Source organism: Melospiza georgiana, chromosome 11, assembly GCF_028018845.1.
Source record: "Melospiza georgiana isolate bMelGeo1 chromosome 11, bMelGeo1.pri, whole genome shotgun sequence".
Lineage (NCBI taxonomy): Eukaryota > Metazoa > Chordata > Aves > Passeriformes > Passerellidae > Melospiza > Melospiza georgiana.
In genome coordinates this window covers 10,435,976-10,452,179 of record NC_080440.1, presented here as the reverse complement: position 1 = coordinate 10,452,179, position 16,204 = coordinate 10,435,976, and the positions used below count along the sequence as shown (strand labels likewise).

At 51.1% G+C, this 16,204-nt stretch overlaps 1 protein-coding gene across 1 annotated transcript in view; it reads left to right on the top strand.

Moving 5' to 3' along the window:
- CHST13 (carbohydrate sulfotransferase 13) overlaps window positions 1-9,474 on the top strand; it is a 28,321-nt gene extending 18,847 nt beyond the window's left edge. Inside the window, exons 2-3 of the mRNA XM_058032236.1 lie at window positions 4,104-4,180; window positions 8,164-9,474. Coding sequence (XP_057888219.1) covers window positions 4,104-4,180; window positions 8,164-9,009 — 923 coding nt within the window. The 3' untranslated portion in view covers window positions 9,010-9,474. The remainder of the gene's footprint in view (window positions 1-4,103; window positions 4,181-8,163) is intronic.
- The last annotated feature ends 6,730 nt before the right edge of the window (window positions 9,475-16,204 follow it).

The following is a 16,204-nucleotide window of genomic DNA, read 5'->3' as shown; positions in this document are numbered from 1 at the left end:
AATATTCCCAGCTTTAAAATCTATTCCCTTTTCCAAGGACAGCTGGCAAGACATTGAAGCCCCAGATCCTGCTGTGGTGTTGATGTCACACTGCAAGAGAGTGTCTTCAGCTGTGGTGGGACAGCACTGAAATCTGGGGTACAGGAGGAAAGAAAGGAAAAAGTGTGATATCTTTTTAAGCTCCAAAAGAAAGTCTGAAAGCCCTTGTAGCACAGGAGACTCAAAAATATGCCTGAGCTTCCTTTCAGGCTCATCTTACTCAGCGATTTCTGCTCAGTGTCTCTGCCTTAGCATAGAGGTTTTGGTCTCCTGCTCCACATCACTCCTATTCCCTTGCCTCATACTTTGAAGATTTAAAGGACAAATGTGATACTTCCTTCTGCCTGTGTCAGTGAAAAGCACTTCAGATTTGGATCACAGGCATGCACAGTGTTGATACTTCTCACCCAAACCGAGATCCTGCAGTTGCCAAGGTTGGTGTTTTTCCCCCTTTAGAAAGTTGATATGCCTTGGCTGAGTGGTGTCCCTGCTTTCAGATGCAATTGTGGCAATGCTAAATTTCCAAGGATTACCACTGCATGTGATGGAATCTGGGAGCCTCAGTAACAAGCTATAAAGTCAGGAGAAAATCCAAGATGCGAAGAGCTTGGCAGCTCCTCCGCGATGGAATATCCTGCTGTACTCAGGGCCATGGTGCCAAAATGCAACACAAACCATTGACTCACTCACACGATACTCCCTCCTCAACAGTCGCATTTATTTCAGTATTCCTTGGCCTTCCCAAACTTTTTGGGAGTCCCAGGGGCATTCCAGAGATTGGTAAACTAAAAATGGGACAGGGAATGGGATGCCTGGCTTGCTCTCAACATGAATGAGTGGAATAGGAGGCATGTGTAAATTCCAGAGTGGAATAGGAGGGATGTGTAAATTCCAGCCAGCATCTGACAACAGGGAGGGCTGGGACAGGAGTGTGTGAGCAGTGATGCTGCAGGTGCTGGGGCTGGTGAGCAGGGGGTGCCCCCAGCTTGGGGACATGGTGCAGGGCTGTGTTGGGTGTCAAAGGCTGATCTTAGTGGGGTGAACTCTGTTAAATCACTGCCTTCAACCTGCTCCTGGCTCAAGTGGGTTGCAGCAGCCCTGGCCTGCCTACCACTGTGATCCCAGATGTTTTGGGGGTGCTTTGGGCACCTGGACTTGTCTCTGTTCACACACCTGCAGCTGCTCTGACCCAGCCTTATGGAGAAAGGACACTCCATCCCATGGGACACTGCAGATGCTGCCCTTCTCATGCTGCATCTGTCCCAGGGCTTAACTCTGGCTCCAAAGCCACCATCCTGGCCCAGCCAGGATCCCAGCTGCTTTTCTCCTCTGGATGCTGTGTGTAGTGTGAGCAGACAGTTTCTGAGCAGGGAGACTTCCTGCAGTGGAGCCCTGTAGAAACCCAAAACCTGCTGCCAGGCCAGGCCTTGCTCTGGAGGGTTTGGCAGTGCCTGGGCAGGGATGGTGTCACCACTTTGGAGCTCAGAGCTCAGGATGCAGCCAGTGCTGAGTTCTGGTGCCTTCCGCTGCCAGCTCAGCACTCCCAGCCTCCTCCAGCTGCACGGGAGCAGCCTGGCAGCGAATTTTTTTCCATTTTTTTTTAATCTCTTCCTCTGTTTTCCTGGAACTCTGTACAGCAAGAGCATAGCAGGGATCCCAGGGGGTTTGCTGCTATCCAGAGAAGATGCCTTGTTCTCTGCCAGATCTTGCTCTGGGGAAGGGCTGGAGGAAATCCATTCTGCAACGTTTCTGCTGGGGCTGTTGGCAAGAGCCCTGCAAAGTGCAGCAGACACTGGCCAGGCTGGTCCCTCTGAAAAAAAGAGGGCTGAATAGGTCAGAGCATGGCTGTGACCTGCCTGACCTCTGCTCCCTCCCCTCTTTGCTGCAGATTTGCCTTTTGTTGAGCCCAAAGAGCCTCCTGCCAAGCCAGCGCTCCTCCGGGGCTGTGACCTGACCCTGCAACAGGCACTGAAGCCGTTCCCTGGGATGTTTCCACGCTGCCCTGTGCAGCACCAGCACAAGCTATTTGCATTTCTAGCAGCCTTAAGTCAGCCTGAACCACCCAGGGTTTGCTTCTGTCCCCATGAGAAAGGTTCTGGCTGATGCGCGTGTTAATCTCAAAAACAAACGCCTCCACATTGTTTGTACTAAATATAGGAGCAGTGTCTGCTGCAAGGCACTGCCAGCAGCCCTCTGCAGCGTCACATCCAACAGGAGTTTATCAGCCCAGCCCAAGGGGAAAGGGGCTCAAGTTCAGAGCTCTCTGTTTGCAGATGTGAGCTGCAGTGAGTGCAGTTTTCAAGGTCGATCTCATTCCCTGTCATTTGCAGAGGGCTGAGCCTGGAAATGTGAACCGGGGCTCCTCTGGGATGGGCATCTCAGCCCAGCACTGTACGTTGGACTTTCTGCTTATCTGCCACTGGCACAGATGCTGTTTCACCCTCCTGTGGTGTAACTGATACAGAGCATTGAGGAAGAAACTGTACCTTCTTCTCTTGAGTCACATCTTGATCAATGCAGCGCTGCAGGAAGTGTCATTTCCCCCGACGCGCAAGCGTACGGGCGCTGCTGATGAAATTTTGTGAGATCAGGCCGTCATTTCCTCCCTAATTACAGCTCCAGGAATGAATAATGTTTAGCTGAGGCTCTGGTGACTCTGTGCTTTGGTGCAGTTTTCATTTAAGCAAAATGCAAGCATGTCGAAATGAACACAGGGTCTGGATTTTTCCTTCTGGTTATTTTGGTTGTACAGATGCCATCTGGGACTTGTGTAACAAATGTGGGGTTGTTTGGTGACGGTCAGTGAATGAAAAGATCCGGAGCCCCAAACTGCCATGCAAAAAGCTTCTGTTAGAAACCTTCACATTGCCAGAAGTGTCTTGTGGCAGATGCTTTTTCCAGGAACTTGGAGGACTGGAAGATCCTCCCAGGCCACAGTCTTCTGAACAATGTGTCCTATCTTCCCCTTCAGAAAAAAACGTAATTCTCCATTTTAAAACTCATGGTGTGATTCCTTCTGTTGAAGCCAACTCCAGGGCTGCGCAACCCCCATGGTTACAAACCTTGTCATGTGGAAATTGTCGTGGCATCCTCTGCCAATGGAGAGAGTCAGAGCCAAGCAGCAGAGGGTGGGTGAGTGGTGGGAGAGCTGCTTGGAAGTGTTGCTGCAAGGGAGAGCCTGTGCCCCTGCCGTGGCTGGCTCCATGTGTTGGGTTTGGGCTATCCAGGCCTCATGGTTCTTCTGCCCCCACTCTCAGAGGCTGAGCTAAGGCAGATGCTTCCTAGCCTGGAAGGTGGTTGCATCCGTAAATAATTTATGAGCACAAGAACTTGAGCAGCTGTCACTGCTTGGGTTTCTGGTGCCTCATTTATGGCTGGCCACATCCAGCCTTGGGTTTGGTGCTGCTGCAAATGGACCTCCAAAATGAAACAGCTGGTCTGCAGGGCAGGGAGGGCAAGGACTGCCTGGGTGGCTGTCTGCAGCTTCAAACACCAGAGGAGATGCTGCTGGTTTAGAAGGGAAGGAAAAAATATAAATAGCAAATAAGAACTTCAGTAGATTTACTGGTCAGACAAATCACCTGACCAATTTGTGTCTCTGAGCTGGAAGTGCAAGCCCTGAGCCTATGGGGCTCAGCACAGAGCTGCCAGTGTTGGATCTGCCCTTCATCTCTGCCAAGCACAGAGGCTGTGCCACCCCTCACAGGGCTGTGGCAATGCTGGCAGGGTCCTGTCTCCTCTGGGTCATTCCCTCAAACAAACAGCCTGGACAAAGTGGCATTTCCCAAAAGCATGTGGATCAAACTTTACCTAGTTGTTCTTGAAATTGTAATTGTTACCTTTGTTTATAGTGTTTTATTTGATAAAAAATAGCTCTGGACCTTTTGAATCCTAACTGCAGATTTTGTTACAAAGTGGGAGGGAGGAGCATTGCTTGAGCATCACTTCCAGAGCAAAATGGGTTTGTCTCTTCTTGGGAGAGGTTGCCCAACTTGGGCATCTCAAGAGAAGGCAAGGGAAGCAGACCCTTCCAACCCCTCTGATTTTCCTCACTCCTTTTTCAGCCTCTGAAGATCTGAGATCCACCTGGCAAGGCAAGGCTGGTCGCAGCCCACTCCAGGCCCTGTATGAGAGTGACCAGGTAAGGGCACAGGGACAGAGAAGTGCTGGGGTGAACATCGAGTGGGGCACTGAGTGCTGACCCTTTCTTCCATCCTCTGGTGTGTGGGGCACTGTGCCAGCTCCAGCCACCCCCAGTGTCCTTGCAGCTGAACCTCTGGCTGAGTCTAAAAGACAAGACCACACTGCTTGGGGGTGTAGCTTGATAAACACTGCTTATGGCCCTTGATGGTGCTAGGGTAAATGTTTTAATTACCAGTGGGATGAGCCATAGCTGGGCAAGCCTGGGAGACTTTGCCAGCTGAACATTTCAAAGCCAACTCTGTGTCATCATAGCTGGGCCAGAGCTTCATTGCTGCCCTTTCTGAGCTAATAATTGGCAGATGTTTCTGTGTTAACTGCTATATGTACATGCACACACATAGGAATCTGCACATATATATGTTTACATAGTTATAGCTGGACTCAGCCATGGGGGATTTATAATCCTGGAACATCTCAGGTGTCTCCATCACTCTGAGGTGTGCCAGCTACACCTGCTGAGAAATGAGCAGCAAGGCACAGCCTGGGCAAAGGATCACTCCCCTCCAGGTGGGCTTAGTGGGTCCCTCCCCGTGCAGGAATCAGGGAATGTGTCCTGCTTGTTCCTCACAGTGGGGCTTGTGGTTGGAGCTGTTAAAAGTCTGTGTTTCTTTCTGCTGCATTTCCCCTTGGGCAGGCAGTTTTCCCCTAATTCAGCCCCACTTCCCTTTGCAGAGGGATCTTCAACCACAACTTCCCTGCAGGAAGCCCTGTGGGAAACCACCCTCCAACAGGTGCCATGCCACGTGCCCAGCCACCAAACGTGCCCTGCATCCCCCTGTGTCCATGGGGCTGTCTGTCCTCTGCTGCAGCCCCAGGAGCAGAGGGCAGTGCTGGTGGCCCCTCAGTGGGCTGCCATCCCTGCTGCCTCCCCATGCAGCCAGAGTCAGCTCTTCTCATAGGTGCTGCTCTGTGTTAAGGTTGATGCTGTTATGTCTGTAAGCAGCCAAAGTACATTTGCTCTCTGAAAAATTACAAATATGGACTCCCTTGGCCGTGGTGCCAGCAAAGCCTGGCGCTGCTGGAATGTCGTGGTGCTATTTCCTTAAAAGTGTTACTTAATTTCCCTGGCTTTTAAAGAGAAGGAACTGAAGGGAGCAATTTTGCTCTGAAATAACTGCAAGACATGCATTTATTCCAGTGGGCGGCTGCTGAAAAGTAGTCACATTTATTTGTTGCCATGCCTGCAGACAGTGTCTGTCTGTCTGTCTCTCTGGTCCAATAATTTTGAATTATGCAAGTGCAGGGAAAAACACCTGAAAAAATCACATTATTAAAATGCCTCTTTTCCTAAGCCCTTGCAAAAAAGGTTTTCCAGTTCTAAAAGCTGGCGGGGAAGCTCCAAACAAAAGGAATTTCTGCTGAAAGGTTTGGCTGTGTTGCAAGGCAGCATGAGAATGCTTCTTCAGCTGTGGTTATAATCTCCCTAGGTGCTGTATTTTTTTTGTAACCTCGTAGCCAACAATGTCAGAGTCATACCTTGCTGGCAGTTAGCATCTGTTCACCTGAATTTCCTTCATTTTGGCATTTTCCCCTGTCATGTCCCTGTTGGAAGGAGTAAGGATGGGATGCTTTCTCCTGTCCCTGTTTCACATTACTGCCCATACAGGTTCCTGGAGAAAGTGGTCACTAAGGTGACCTAGATGAGGTTATTTCCTTTGTGGAAATAAGATCCAAAAGAGTCTGAGTGTGGTTCATCCCTTGCAGAAGGAGCTGTTTGCCCAGGTGTTAGTATCTCTCTGAAGGTGACAGATCTGCTGGATCACCCACAGTTTGCTTTAGCAAATCCCGGCTCCTGGCAGGAGCTTTACAAGCCCTTACAGCTGTCCCTCCAAACGCCTTGTAAGCCCCCAAGGAGCAGTGAGGGAGCACCTGAAGCCTGGCCAAGTGTCGGGATCTTTAACTTGTCAGAGTGACCCCGAGAAGAGTTAGAAAGTCTCTTTTCCCAGCCCAGTGCTTGAAGAAGGAGTCAGAGCTCCTCATTTCTCGGTATCAAGATTGTTTATTGTATCTTATCTGTAAAATTCTTTCTCCTGCCCTACTGAGGTCCATCCAGCAGGACAGTTCCAGGCACTCTGCCTGCCCCCTGTGTGGTGTTATGTCTTTATACTAAAAACTACGTGTACAATGTTGACAATTACTTTCCAATACCTATCACCTATGTTAGACGGTCAGCTTCTACTATAAACCAATCCAAAAGTGCCAACATCACAGCAGGAGATGGAGACCAAGAAAAAGAAGAAGGAGAAAGGCTGGACACACGCAGATCCCTCTATCTTGCCCCCCTGAGTCCCCATTCTAGAAACCCCAAAATCTACTTTTTCACCTTGTGATAAATTCACTATCATTCTACTTAATTTGTCATGGCTTGCAGATTTTCATCTAAGGTCGGTAACTTGCTCCATGGGTCATAATCAAAACCACAGGGGCATTTTGGGCTCTGTGCCAGGGTCTCTGTGCCCCCTGGCAGGGGTCTTGCCTGCTCAGGACAGCCAGAGGGATGTCCTGGGTCCTGACAGCCAGTGGTGTTCTTTAGCATACCTGGCAGTGGTAGCTCTCAGCAGCCATGCAGGCAGCATGCCTGCCCTCACCCTTCATCTGGAGTCACCACACCTGTGTCACTGCAGAGCTGTTTGCTGTGGCACCCTCTGGCACTGGCAGGGCTGTTTACACCCCCAAAGTGGGAGCCACTCTGATGTTGGGAGGTGGTGGTCACTGCATGGCATGAAAGCCACAGCCCTGCAGGGTCAGGGCCACGCCAGGTTAGCGGGTGCTTGGTGCTGCTGTTCCCAGACAAGGCTGTTGGATGTTCCCAGCAATGAGGAACACGAAATTTCCCAACCCTTGTGAGCAAAGCAGGGACAGAGTGGGCAAGAGGAGGAGGGGACCTTCCCCTTCTGACTTCCTGGAAATGGTTTCCTTCCCCAGATGTTCTAATGACATTTTGGGATTTTTGACGAAAACCATGACAGGAGAGGTCACGTCCCCAGATCTATAAGGGGGTTTCAGCTGGGTCAGGGGTTAAGGGACTCTGGGCTTCTGGTAAGCCAGTGCAGCAGCTGCCAGCTCTTGATGTGAGGGTCATAGGGGTTAAAGGACCATATGTTGGTTCCTTGTCCCTGCGGCCAAAGGAAACTGTGACCAGGGCTGAGGCGTTGGACTGGCCTGTGTGGAAGAAGTCCCTCGGGAGAAGGAACCCAGAGCCCTCAGGGAGGGCCCCAGCACTACCTACTCAGTCCCTTGCTCCTCTCCATCATACCTGCCACCCCACCTCATCTCCAGCTGCCCTCCTGCTCACCAGGCTTTGATCATCAGCGTTAGAGACCATTTCCATTTGCCTTTCCTTGGCAGAGCACCCAGTCCATTTCCATCCAGCATGCCCAAATGTTCTGCCACGTTTCTGCCCTTGGCTGAGTGTTCACAGCAAGCACAAGTGTATGGGTGTCAGTGTGAGGCAGCAATGCCCCATTGCAGCAGGAGGTGTGCTGGGCCCTGTGCCAGCAAACAGGCTGTGCTTTCTGCCCCTGGGGCTGTGCATCCCCCCAGACTGGTGTGAGGGAGAGCACGTTAGTCCAGTGTGTGTCTGCTTTTAAAAAAATGCCTCTCTGCACCACCCCTTCTTCCCTCACTGCCTTGTGTTTTTGTCCTCATCCTGCTCCTCATCATATTTTGTCCTTTCTTTTGATGCCAACCTGTCCAAGGATTAAGTGCACCAAACCAAGATGTGTTCAAAGTGAGTGCTGTCTCCAAAATCCCACATGTGTAACCCCAGCAAAGTGGAGGCAGTGGGGACAATTTTGGGCCGAGTGTTGTGTGTAGGCCACAGGGGAGGCAGTGGTGACAATTGTGGGCCGAGCGTTGCGTGTAGGCCACAATCAGCTTGGGCAAGCCAGTGACCATTTCTGTTGGGTTTTTCCTCCCCAGTTTGAGCAGTCGTCCCTGCAGGCGGTTCACCAGCAGAGACGGGAGATGTTGAGCAACATCTGCAGCCGTTACACCCGCAAGCGGCGTCTCCTGCGGCCGGACGACTTGCGGCACTTGGTGGTGGACGACACCCACGGGCTGCTCTACTGCTACGTGCCCAAAGTGGCCTGCACCAACTGGAAGCGGGTGATGATGGTCCTGACGGGGCAAGGCAAGTACCGGGACCCTCTGGAGATCCCCGCGCACGAGGCCCACGTGCCCTCCAACCTGCGCACGCTGTCCGAGTACAGCGTGGCCGAGATCAACGCCCGCCTGCGCACCTACCTCAAGTTCGTCTTCGTGCGGGAGCCCTTGGAGCGCCTGGTCTCGGCCTACCGCAACAAGTTCACGCTCAGCTACAACACGGCCTTCCACAAGCGCTACGGCACCAAGATCGTGCGGCGGCACCGGCCGCAGCCCAGCCAGCGCGCCCTGGAGCGCGGCGACGACGTGCGCTTCGAGGAGTTCGTCTACTACCTGCTGGACCCGCGCACGCAGCAGGAGGAGCCCTTCAACGAGCACTGGGAGCGCGTGCACTCGCTCTGCCACCCCTGCATCATCCACTACGACGTGGTGGGCAAGTACGAGACCTTGGCCGAAGACGCCAAGTACATCCTGCAGCTGGTGGGGGCCGACGCCAGCGTCAAGTTCCCGGCTTCGTCCAAGACCACCAGGACGACGGACGACATGACGGCCCAGTTCTTCCAGGACATTAGCCCCTTCTACCAAAGGAGACTCTTTAATTTATACAAAATGGACTACTTGCTGTTCAATTACTCCATCCCCTCGTACCTCCGCCTCCGGTGAGGCGGGGGGCTGTGGGGGAACAGTGAGGGAGAGCTGGATAACTCTCACCTTGCCACAAGTCCTCTCCTCCTGCCTTGAGCTCGTCTCTTGGTTGACTTCCTCCCTGTGCCCTTTTGTTAGGGTCTGCTCCACCTCCTGATGCCTTGTTCGTGCATGCTCTGGAGGAAGAACACTTCTCAATACACTGGGGCTGGAGCTTTTCCTTCCCTTTCCCTCCCAGCCTTCAGTATCTACAGGGAATGGTGGTGGGACTGGACACTTCTTGCCTTGGTGGGGACTTTCTTGTGACTAAGAGACTCCTCTGTAGATCCAAATCTTGGGAAGGCTCCTTTTTTGGGCAGGATCCCTTCAGGTCTTTCTCCTCCTTACTGGGCTGTTTGGGGGCAGACATGGAGTCTCAGGGGTCAGAGGGGAGTGTATCAGAGACTTGCATAGAACCAGAAATAAAGCAATAATTTAATGTAACTTTTTCCTTTTATTTAAAATTGCTCCCACCTTTTCTTTTTGTCTTGTTCTCTTCTTGTCCTTTGTGCCATCCCCACTGAGGGGGGTATAACACACAGAGGTGTGATACTCTGGCCACATTTTTATCCCTGGAGGGATTTTTTGTTCCTTCCTTCCTTCCTTCTTTCCACGTGTTCTCAGTTGGGGTGCAAAATACTCCAAAGATAAGAGAGGAAAGGCTTGCAGGAGGTCCTCAGTGCTTTCCCCTGAACTATCAGAGCAGAGTGCCTGTGTGTGCATGTCTCTGGATTTCTGGTCAAATCCATTGAATCCAGGCCCCACACCTCCCATTTTTGAAAGCAGGTGACAGCAGTTGTGAAGCCATTCAGAGTGTATGGGTGCAGGTGTCTTCTCTGATGCAAACACACCATCCCCAGTGTCCTGGCCATGGCCCTGCTGGTCAGGCAGGTCCCTGCTGGCAGTGCTGGCTTCTCTTCCCATGACAGCATAAAGGGGCTGCTCCTCTGTGCAGCTCCTTTATAAAAGTTATAAAGTGTTTGGGGGAACACTGGGCTGGGATGTGGGAGATTGCTGGCTAATGTTGGACTGCGAGGCCAGAAAAGTCTGTGTGTGTATGTTTGTTTGTGTGTGTGTGTGTGTGAGAGAGAGAGAGAGAGAAAGGGAAAAAATTGAGGATAAAAACAGGGAGAGAGACACCTAGAGGGAAACAGTCCTTTTCCTGGTTGCCTTTGGATAATCATTCCTTGAAGAAAAAACAGGGAGGAGGGAGCGAAACACAAAAGAAAATGACAAACCGAGCCCTAGGATTTTAAATTAAAGCCAGTCCATATTTCAGTTTTTCCTCTTTTCTGTTTGGCTTTGGCTTGCTGGCTGCCTTTGTAAATAAACACACTGGTAATAGATGCTGTGGAGTGTGTCTGCTGGCTTGGCTGCAAACACTTGACTTATTAGTGCAATACAATGGGAGGTTTTATGAAACCACAGTGCTCTCAGTATCTGTAAAAAAATGGTGTTTCCATCTAACAACTTTCAGCTGTTATATCTTAACCTTTTTCCTCTCTGCCTCTGACTGGCATCTATATGCTGACACTCCCTCCTTGCTTGCTCCATTGGAGATTGGCTTTAGCAAAGCAATGAAAAAGAAAAGTAAATGAAGCTGCTGGTGATGCTGGCAGTGTGACTGATTCTCCCAATCTGCACTGGAGATCTTGAAGAAATGGCCTTTCTCATGCTGTCTTGGTATCTCCCTGTCTAGCTGAAACACAAAACACAAAAACGGATTATATGATGCAACAAATTTCATCTGCAGCGTTCAGGCTTGGAGTGCATTTCTCCTGCTTTCTCAGGAGTCTTGTGCTCCCTGCTTAGAGCTGCCTCTGCTTGGAAAAATCATTGTTCAAGTCACTGCAAGATCTTTTCATTGCTTTTGGTCATGAATCATATTCTGGGGTCAGATGCAGGGTCATAAATGGATGGGCTTTTGGATGGTTTTTTGTTTTTATTTTTCCTAAATACTGTTCCCTGCCAGTACCTCTGAAGAGCTGATGGCATAGTGAGTGGCAGGGACAGAAACACTCCCAGCTGTGCTGTCTGTGGGTGTTTAGATGATACCTGGCTGGCTGGGAGCTGCTTTGGGCTTTCTTTGGTGTGAGAGCGAGGGAACAGAAACATCCGGGCTTTGTTATTCAGCCAGGTGGTTTCTAATCTTTCCTGGAACAGTGGCAATGGGGAGGTGTCCCCAGCTATGAGTGGCTGTTTGACTGGCAGCCTGTCCTGGCATCCCCATCAGACCTGACCCACTGACCCATTGACCAGCCCAGCCACACACAAATGGACCAAATGCAGCCCTGCAGCCTTGGCTGTGAGCTTTTGAAAGCAGGACCCTGTAAAGCTGTGTTTTGGGTCATTTAGAAATTGAACCTTTAGAAATACCCACCCTTGCACTGCTTCTGTAAAATCCCCACAGACAACATCCACAATCCAAACCATTTAGGTCATACCCTTGGCTTCCTCTCTGCTTAAACCCAAAGCTTTCCAAAGGAAAACCTAACCATGCAAACACAAAAGGGGCGCTTGTATTTCTGAAACAAACACTTTCAGCCTGGGCTGGAGGTTTTTGGGACAGAAATCCCTCAGCCTGTGCCAAAGCCAGATTGCTGGGACCGGGATTCCCCGGGGCCAGCTCTGAAATCGGGATGCTGCGGGATGGGGTCGGGATGCTGTGGGGTTAAGATGCTGTGGGGTTAAGATGCTATGAGATCAGGATGCTGTAGGGTCAGGATGCTGTGGGGTTAAGATGCTGTGGGGCAGGGATGCTGTGGGGTTAAGATGCTGTGGGGCAGGGGATGCTGTGGGGTCAGGATGCTGTGGGGTCAGGATGCTGTGGGGCAGGGGATGCTGTGGGGTCAGGATGCTGTGGGGCAGGGGATGCTGTGGGGTCAGGATGCTGTGGGGTTAAGATGCTGTGGGGCAGGGATGCTGTGGGTTCAGGATGCTGTAGGGTCAGGATGCTGCTGGCAGCCGCCTCCTTCGCCGCAGGCTCGGTCCGACCCTTCCCGGCCCACGGAGAGCTCTGGAGGACGGGAGCAGGACGGAGCGAGGAGGACCCCGTGTGACCGGAGATCCCAACTGCAGGCGGTGAAATTCCCTGTACGGATGCTGGGAACCATTTCTCTGGGGGCTCCCGGTTCGTTGGGCTTTTCAAAGTGTTTCACTGCGTCCCTTTTTCTTTTTAGAGGAAGAAAGCATCAAGGAGACCTGAGCCATCTCTAAAGTGTGACTGGATTTGGTTTTCTCCTCCTCTTGGAGGTGGGGATGTGGCACTGAAGGGAGGACCATGGCAGTAATGTCCCCCTAGCCCCCTGAAAGGGTCCCATCCTGGCCTCAGGCTGCAGAGCCTCTAAATGAGTCAGGTTGGTCCTGGAGTCTGGCCCAAGGCTTGGGAGCTACTGGGGAGCTCCCAGGGACACAAGAAACAAGAACAGCCTCACTTTGATACGTTCATGTGTGCACAAATATACAATGAAAATAATGATTATATTATAATGTGTAATAGAATTACTGCTGGGTCAATCTACATATTATATACTGATTACTTTTGTGTATGGTTATAATACTTAATAGACATTTGGCTTATGTTTGTCTACATACATGTATCTGTGCACCATCCCATTTATTATATAAATACTCAAATATTCCCCAGCATAAAAGGGAGAGTCCCTTCCTTTGCTGCACTGTTGAGCTTTGCCACAGCCCTGCATGGCTCAGGAGTCAATGAGGAGCCAGCCCCTTCCTCCCAGTGCCTCCAGCAGCTCCAGCCTGGTGAGTGCTGAGCACTCTGCTGTGCTCTGGGTTTGCTATGGAGCTGTGAGTGTGCTGAGCACTCTGCCTGTGCTCTGGGTTTGCTGGGTTATGGAGCTGTGTGTGCTCAGCACTCTGCTGTACTCTGGGTTTGCTGGGTTATGGAGCTGTGTGTGCTCAGCACTCTGCTGTACTCTGGGTTTGCTGGGTTATGGAGCTGTGTGTGCTCAGCACTCTGCTGTACTCTGGGTTTGCTATGGAGCTGTGTGTGCTCAGCACTCTGCTGTACTCTGGGTTTGCTAGGCTGTGCAGCTCCTGGCCCCATCCCTCATGGCCCATGTGAAGCTGTTGAGTTTCTCCTTCCAGTGGAACAAAATGGAGCTTCAGTGATCAGGAGGTTTCTTTCCAGACTTTCCTGTGCACCACAGATTGGGTTGTTTACCAGCTGGAGGATTAAAGAGACTGTCATTGAAGAGAAAAAAAAAAAAAACCCAAGTGTATTCAAGTATGTCTTGGAAGCAGTGTCTCCCTTGAAGGAGGCTTTTCAGACTTGCTGTGTTTGCTGGCTGGCACTTTGCTTGTCCCTGCTAAGGAAGCTCCATCTCACAGAGAGTTTCTGGAAAATTACTGTGTTAGGATGGAGGCAGTGAGTGGAAGCAGTGGGGGGAGAAAAATAAATTATTTGACTATCCCTGAAAACAAACCCCTGTTCCCATCTTCATCTAGAGATGGTGACAGCCCCTCCTTTGCCTGCAAAGAAAAACCAGGAACGCCCCCAGGAGTGGGGGAACCCCTGACTGACCTTCCTCCCCAAGGTTCATCTGGGATCTCCCCAGGGTCCCAGCAGCCACCCCAGCATCCCAACACCTGTGCTGCTCCAGGGCAGGCACCCAATCCCTCCCAAACTCCAGTGCTCTTCCTCAGCCTCATCCCACAACACTGACATGAACCTGAGATTTAATTGGGGCACAGCTGGTGGTCAGGAGTGAGCCTACCTGCACTGCTAATACAGTGGGAAATAAAACCATGGGACACTAAAAAAAAAAAATATGTATTGTTTCACTGCCCACTACTAGAGTCTAGATTGGCTGCCTGCACAGGGTTCAAAACCAGCCAATCTCATTCTCTGCCAACACTCCACATTTTCCTTTATTCCCTCTAAAGCTTATAGCAAGGTAAGCCTTCCACAAGCATGTCACTGCACTGGGTGGGTGTCTCAGTCCAGGACCAGCACTGAGCCCAAAGGGGCAGCTCAGCAGCCAAGGACTAAAGAGCAGCAAGAAATAAACTCTCTTCTTCCACCTCCTCCTTTTTTAATGCTATTGCTTGTTTGGGAGCTGTGAGGATTAAATACAAATAAAAGTCACTGTTGGCTGAAACTGGGGTTCTGGTGTCTGTGGCAGGGTGGGTCCAGCCCAGTGACAGGCTGGGCTCAGTAATGACACAGACACAGCAGCAGAGAAGCCAGGCTGGCAGTGATTTCCCTGCTGGGTTAGACAGAAATCCCTATGAAATGTCCCCACCCTGTCTGGGCTCTGCTACCCACACAAGTCTGCTCTGAAGCTGAAATTTGTGGAGGAAAAGGGAGTCAGACAACCCCATCCCCAAATCTTCTCTGGCCAAATTGCTCCAACACAGCACCACAGGGAGCATAAAGCCAGGTAGGGCCTGCTGTGATGCACTGAAAATTCTTAGAATCTGAGGAGCCTGCAGGTATTTAAGCATCAAATTTCTGATTTTAAGGGGAGGGAAGGGAGAGGATGCCTGGACAACTCAGGGGCTTCTGGCAACTGGTGCCAGGGGACAGAGCAGTGCTGCCCACTCACTGGAGGGGCTGGGGGTGCTTTCTTAGAGGAGCAAGTTCAGACAGAGTCACAGGAATGCTGATCCAAGCTGTGCTCTGGGGTTACATATCAGCTCTGTTAGCAAAGACCCTTTCTCATTTGCACAGACAAGAAAAAAAGAGGAAAGAGTAAACAGGCTGAGCAGCCAAATAACTAGCCTCTCACTGCCCTTATTAAAAAAAAAAAAAGGAGAAAAATCCCTTTTTATTGAAACCATTTCCTTTGGTTATATCATTTCTCTTGAGGCTGGAAGCAATTTTAAATCTTAAGTGCCTTTCCCTGCACTAAGCCCAGAGGCACAAGGCTGAAGCTTGGCTGCCCACCAAGGGGTGCCCTGGAGAGCAGCACATCTTGCTGTGCCCTCTGTCATTGCCCCACAGCACCCCTGAGCCCCAGAGCCTCCTGCAGGGGGGAACCCCAATCCCAGCACATGGTGCAGCATGGGTCACCTTGGCACAGCTGAGTGCCACAAGTAGGACACAGATGGCATCCATTACGTGTTCCCATCCCTGTCCTCTGTCAACAGTGACAATCAGATTAAGCTGAGTCCTGCCCAGAAATCCCCCAGTGAAGGGACATGCCAGTGCCAGGGCTTTGCTGCAAGCACACAGCAGAGAAGCAGCTGTGCATTGGGCACTGGGGTTTGATCCTGGAGGAGTGTGATGGGGTCCCTTGCACCAGCCACTGGCTCCAGTCTAGGTCTTTTGCAGGACTGGAGGAAGCAGGGCCAAACCTGTGTTAATAAGAGAAAAGCAGAAGGAGTTTCACATGTTCAGGATCCTGCAGAGGGCTGCAGTGTCCCCAGCAGCTTGGCTTTAGCACCAGCCTTACCTGATTCACAAGATCAGCACAAGCACCAGACAGGACCTCTCTGAGCTGGTGGGGACAGTGCAGCAAGGAGGAGGAACATGGTGTTGGGGCAGGAGGAGTTACTTGCCAGGACTGCTCAAGCCAGTGCCAAATTTGAGCTATCAAAGCTTTACAAAGTAAAGCACTAAGCTCAAATTATTAAAATATCTACATACACATCCTCTAAGGTGCCCCTCAAAGAGGGACAGACAGTCAGATGCTTTGCTTTCCCCACAGGCTGCAGCAGGGATAAAGCAGTGACACCCAAGGCGGGGCAGTGTGTGCTGAACCCTCCCTGCTGTGCACAGCCTCTCCAGCTCAGCAGCGCCAGGCAATTTGTCCTTCATGACAAAAAAAGGAAGAGGAAACTCGGGGAAAGGGGAGGCCACAGCTTTTTTTTTTTTTTAATTATTTTTCAGGGAGTGCTTTTCCCCATGCCTGGCAGCCCAGAGCTGCTCAGCTTTCACTGTTAGGGACCCTCAGCCATGTGTGGAACCCATGCAGGGGCCTCAGCTCTGCAGTGACACCAGAGCAGAGCTGGGAGCAATGAAAAACCCAAGGCCAGCAGGCACTCAACATAGCTGAGGTTCAAGGGTTTTAGAGCTGGCCAGGTCCTTGTATATCATGGGGGACTTGACCTCCCCTTTTCCCTTCTCCAACAAGAAGGCAGATAATTAATAAAGGTGAGGCCCAGTGACATTTTTCAAAGGTTTGATCCATCTCCTCAGCTCCTGACT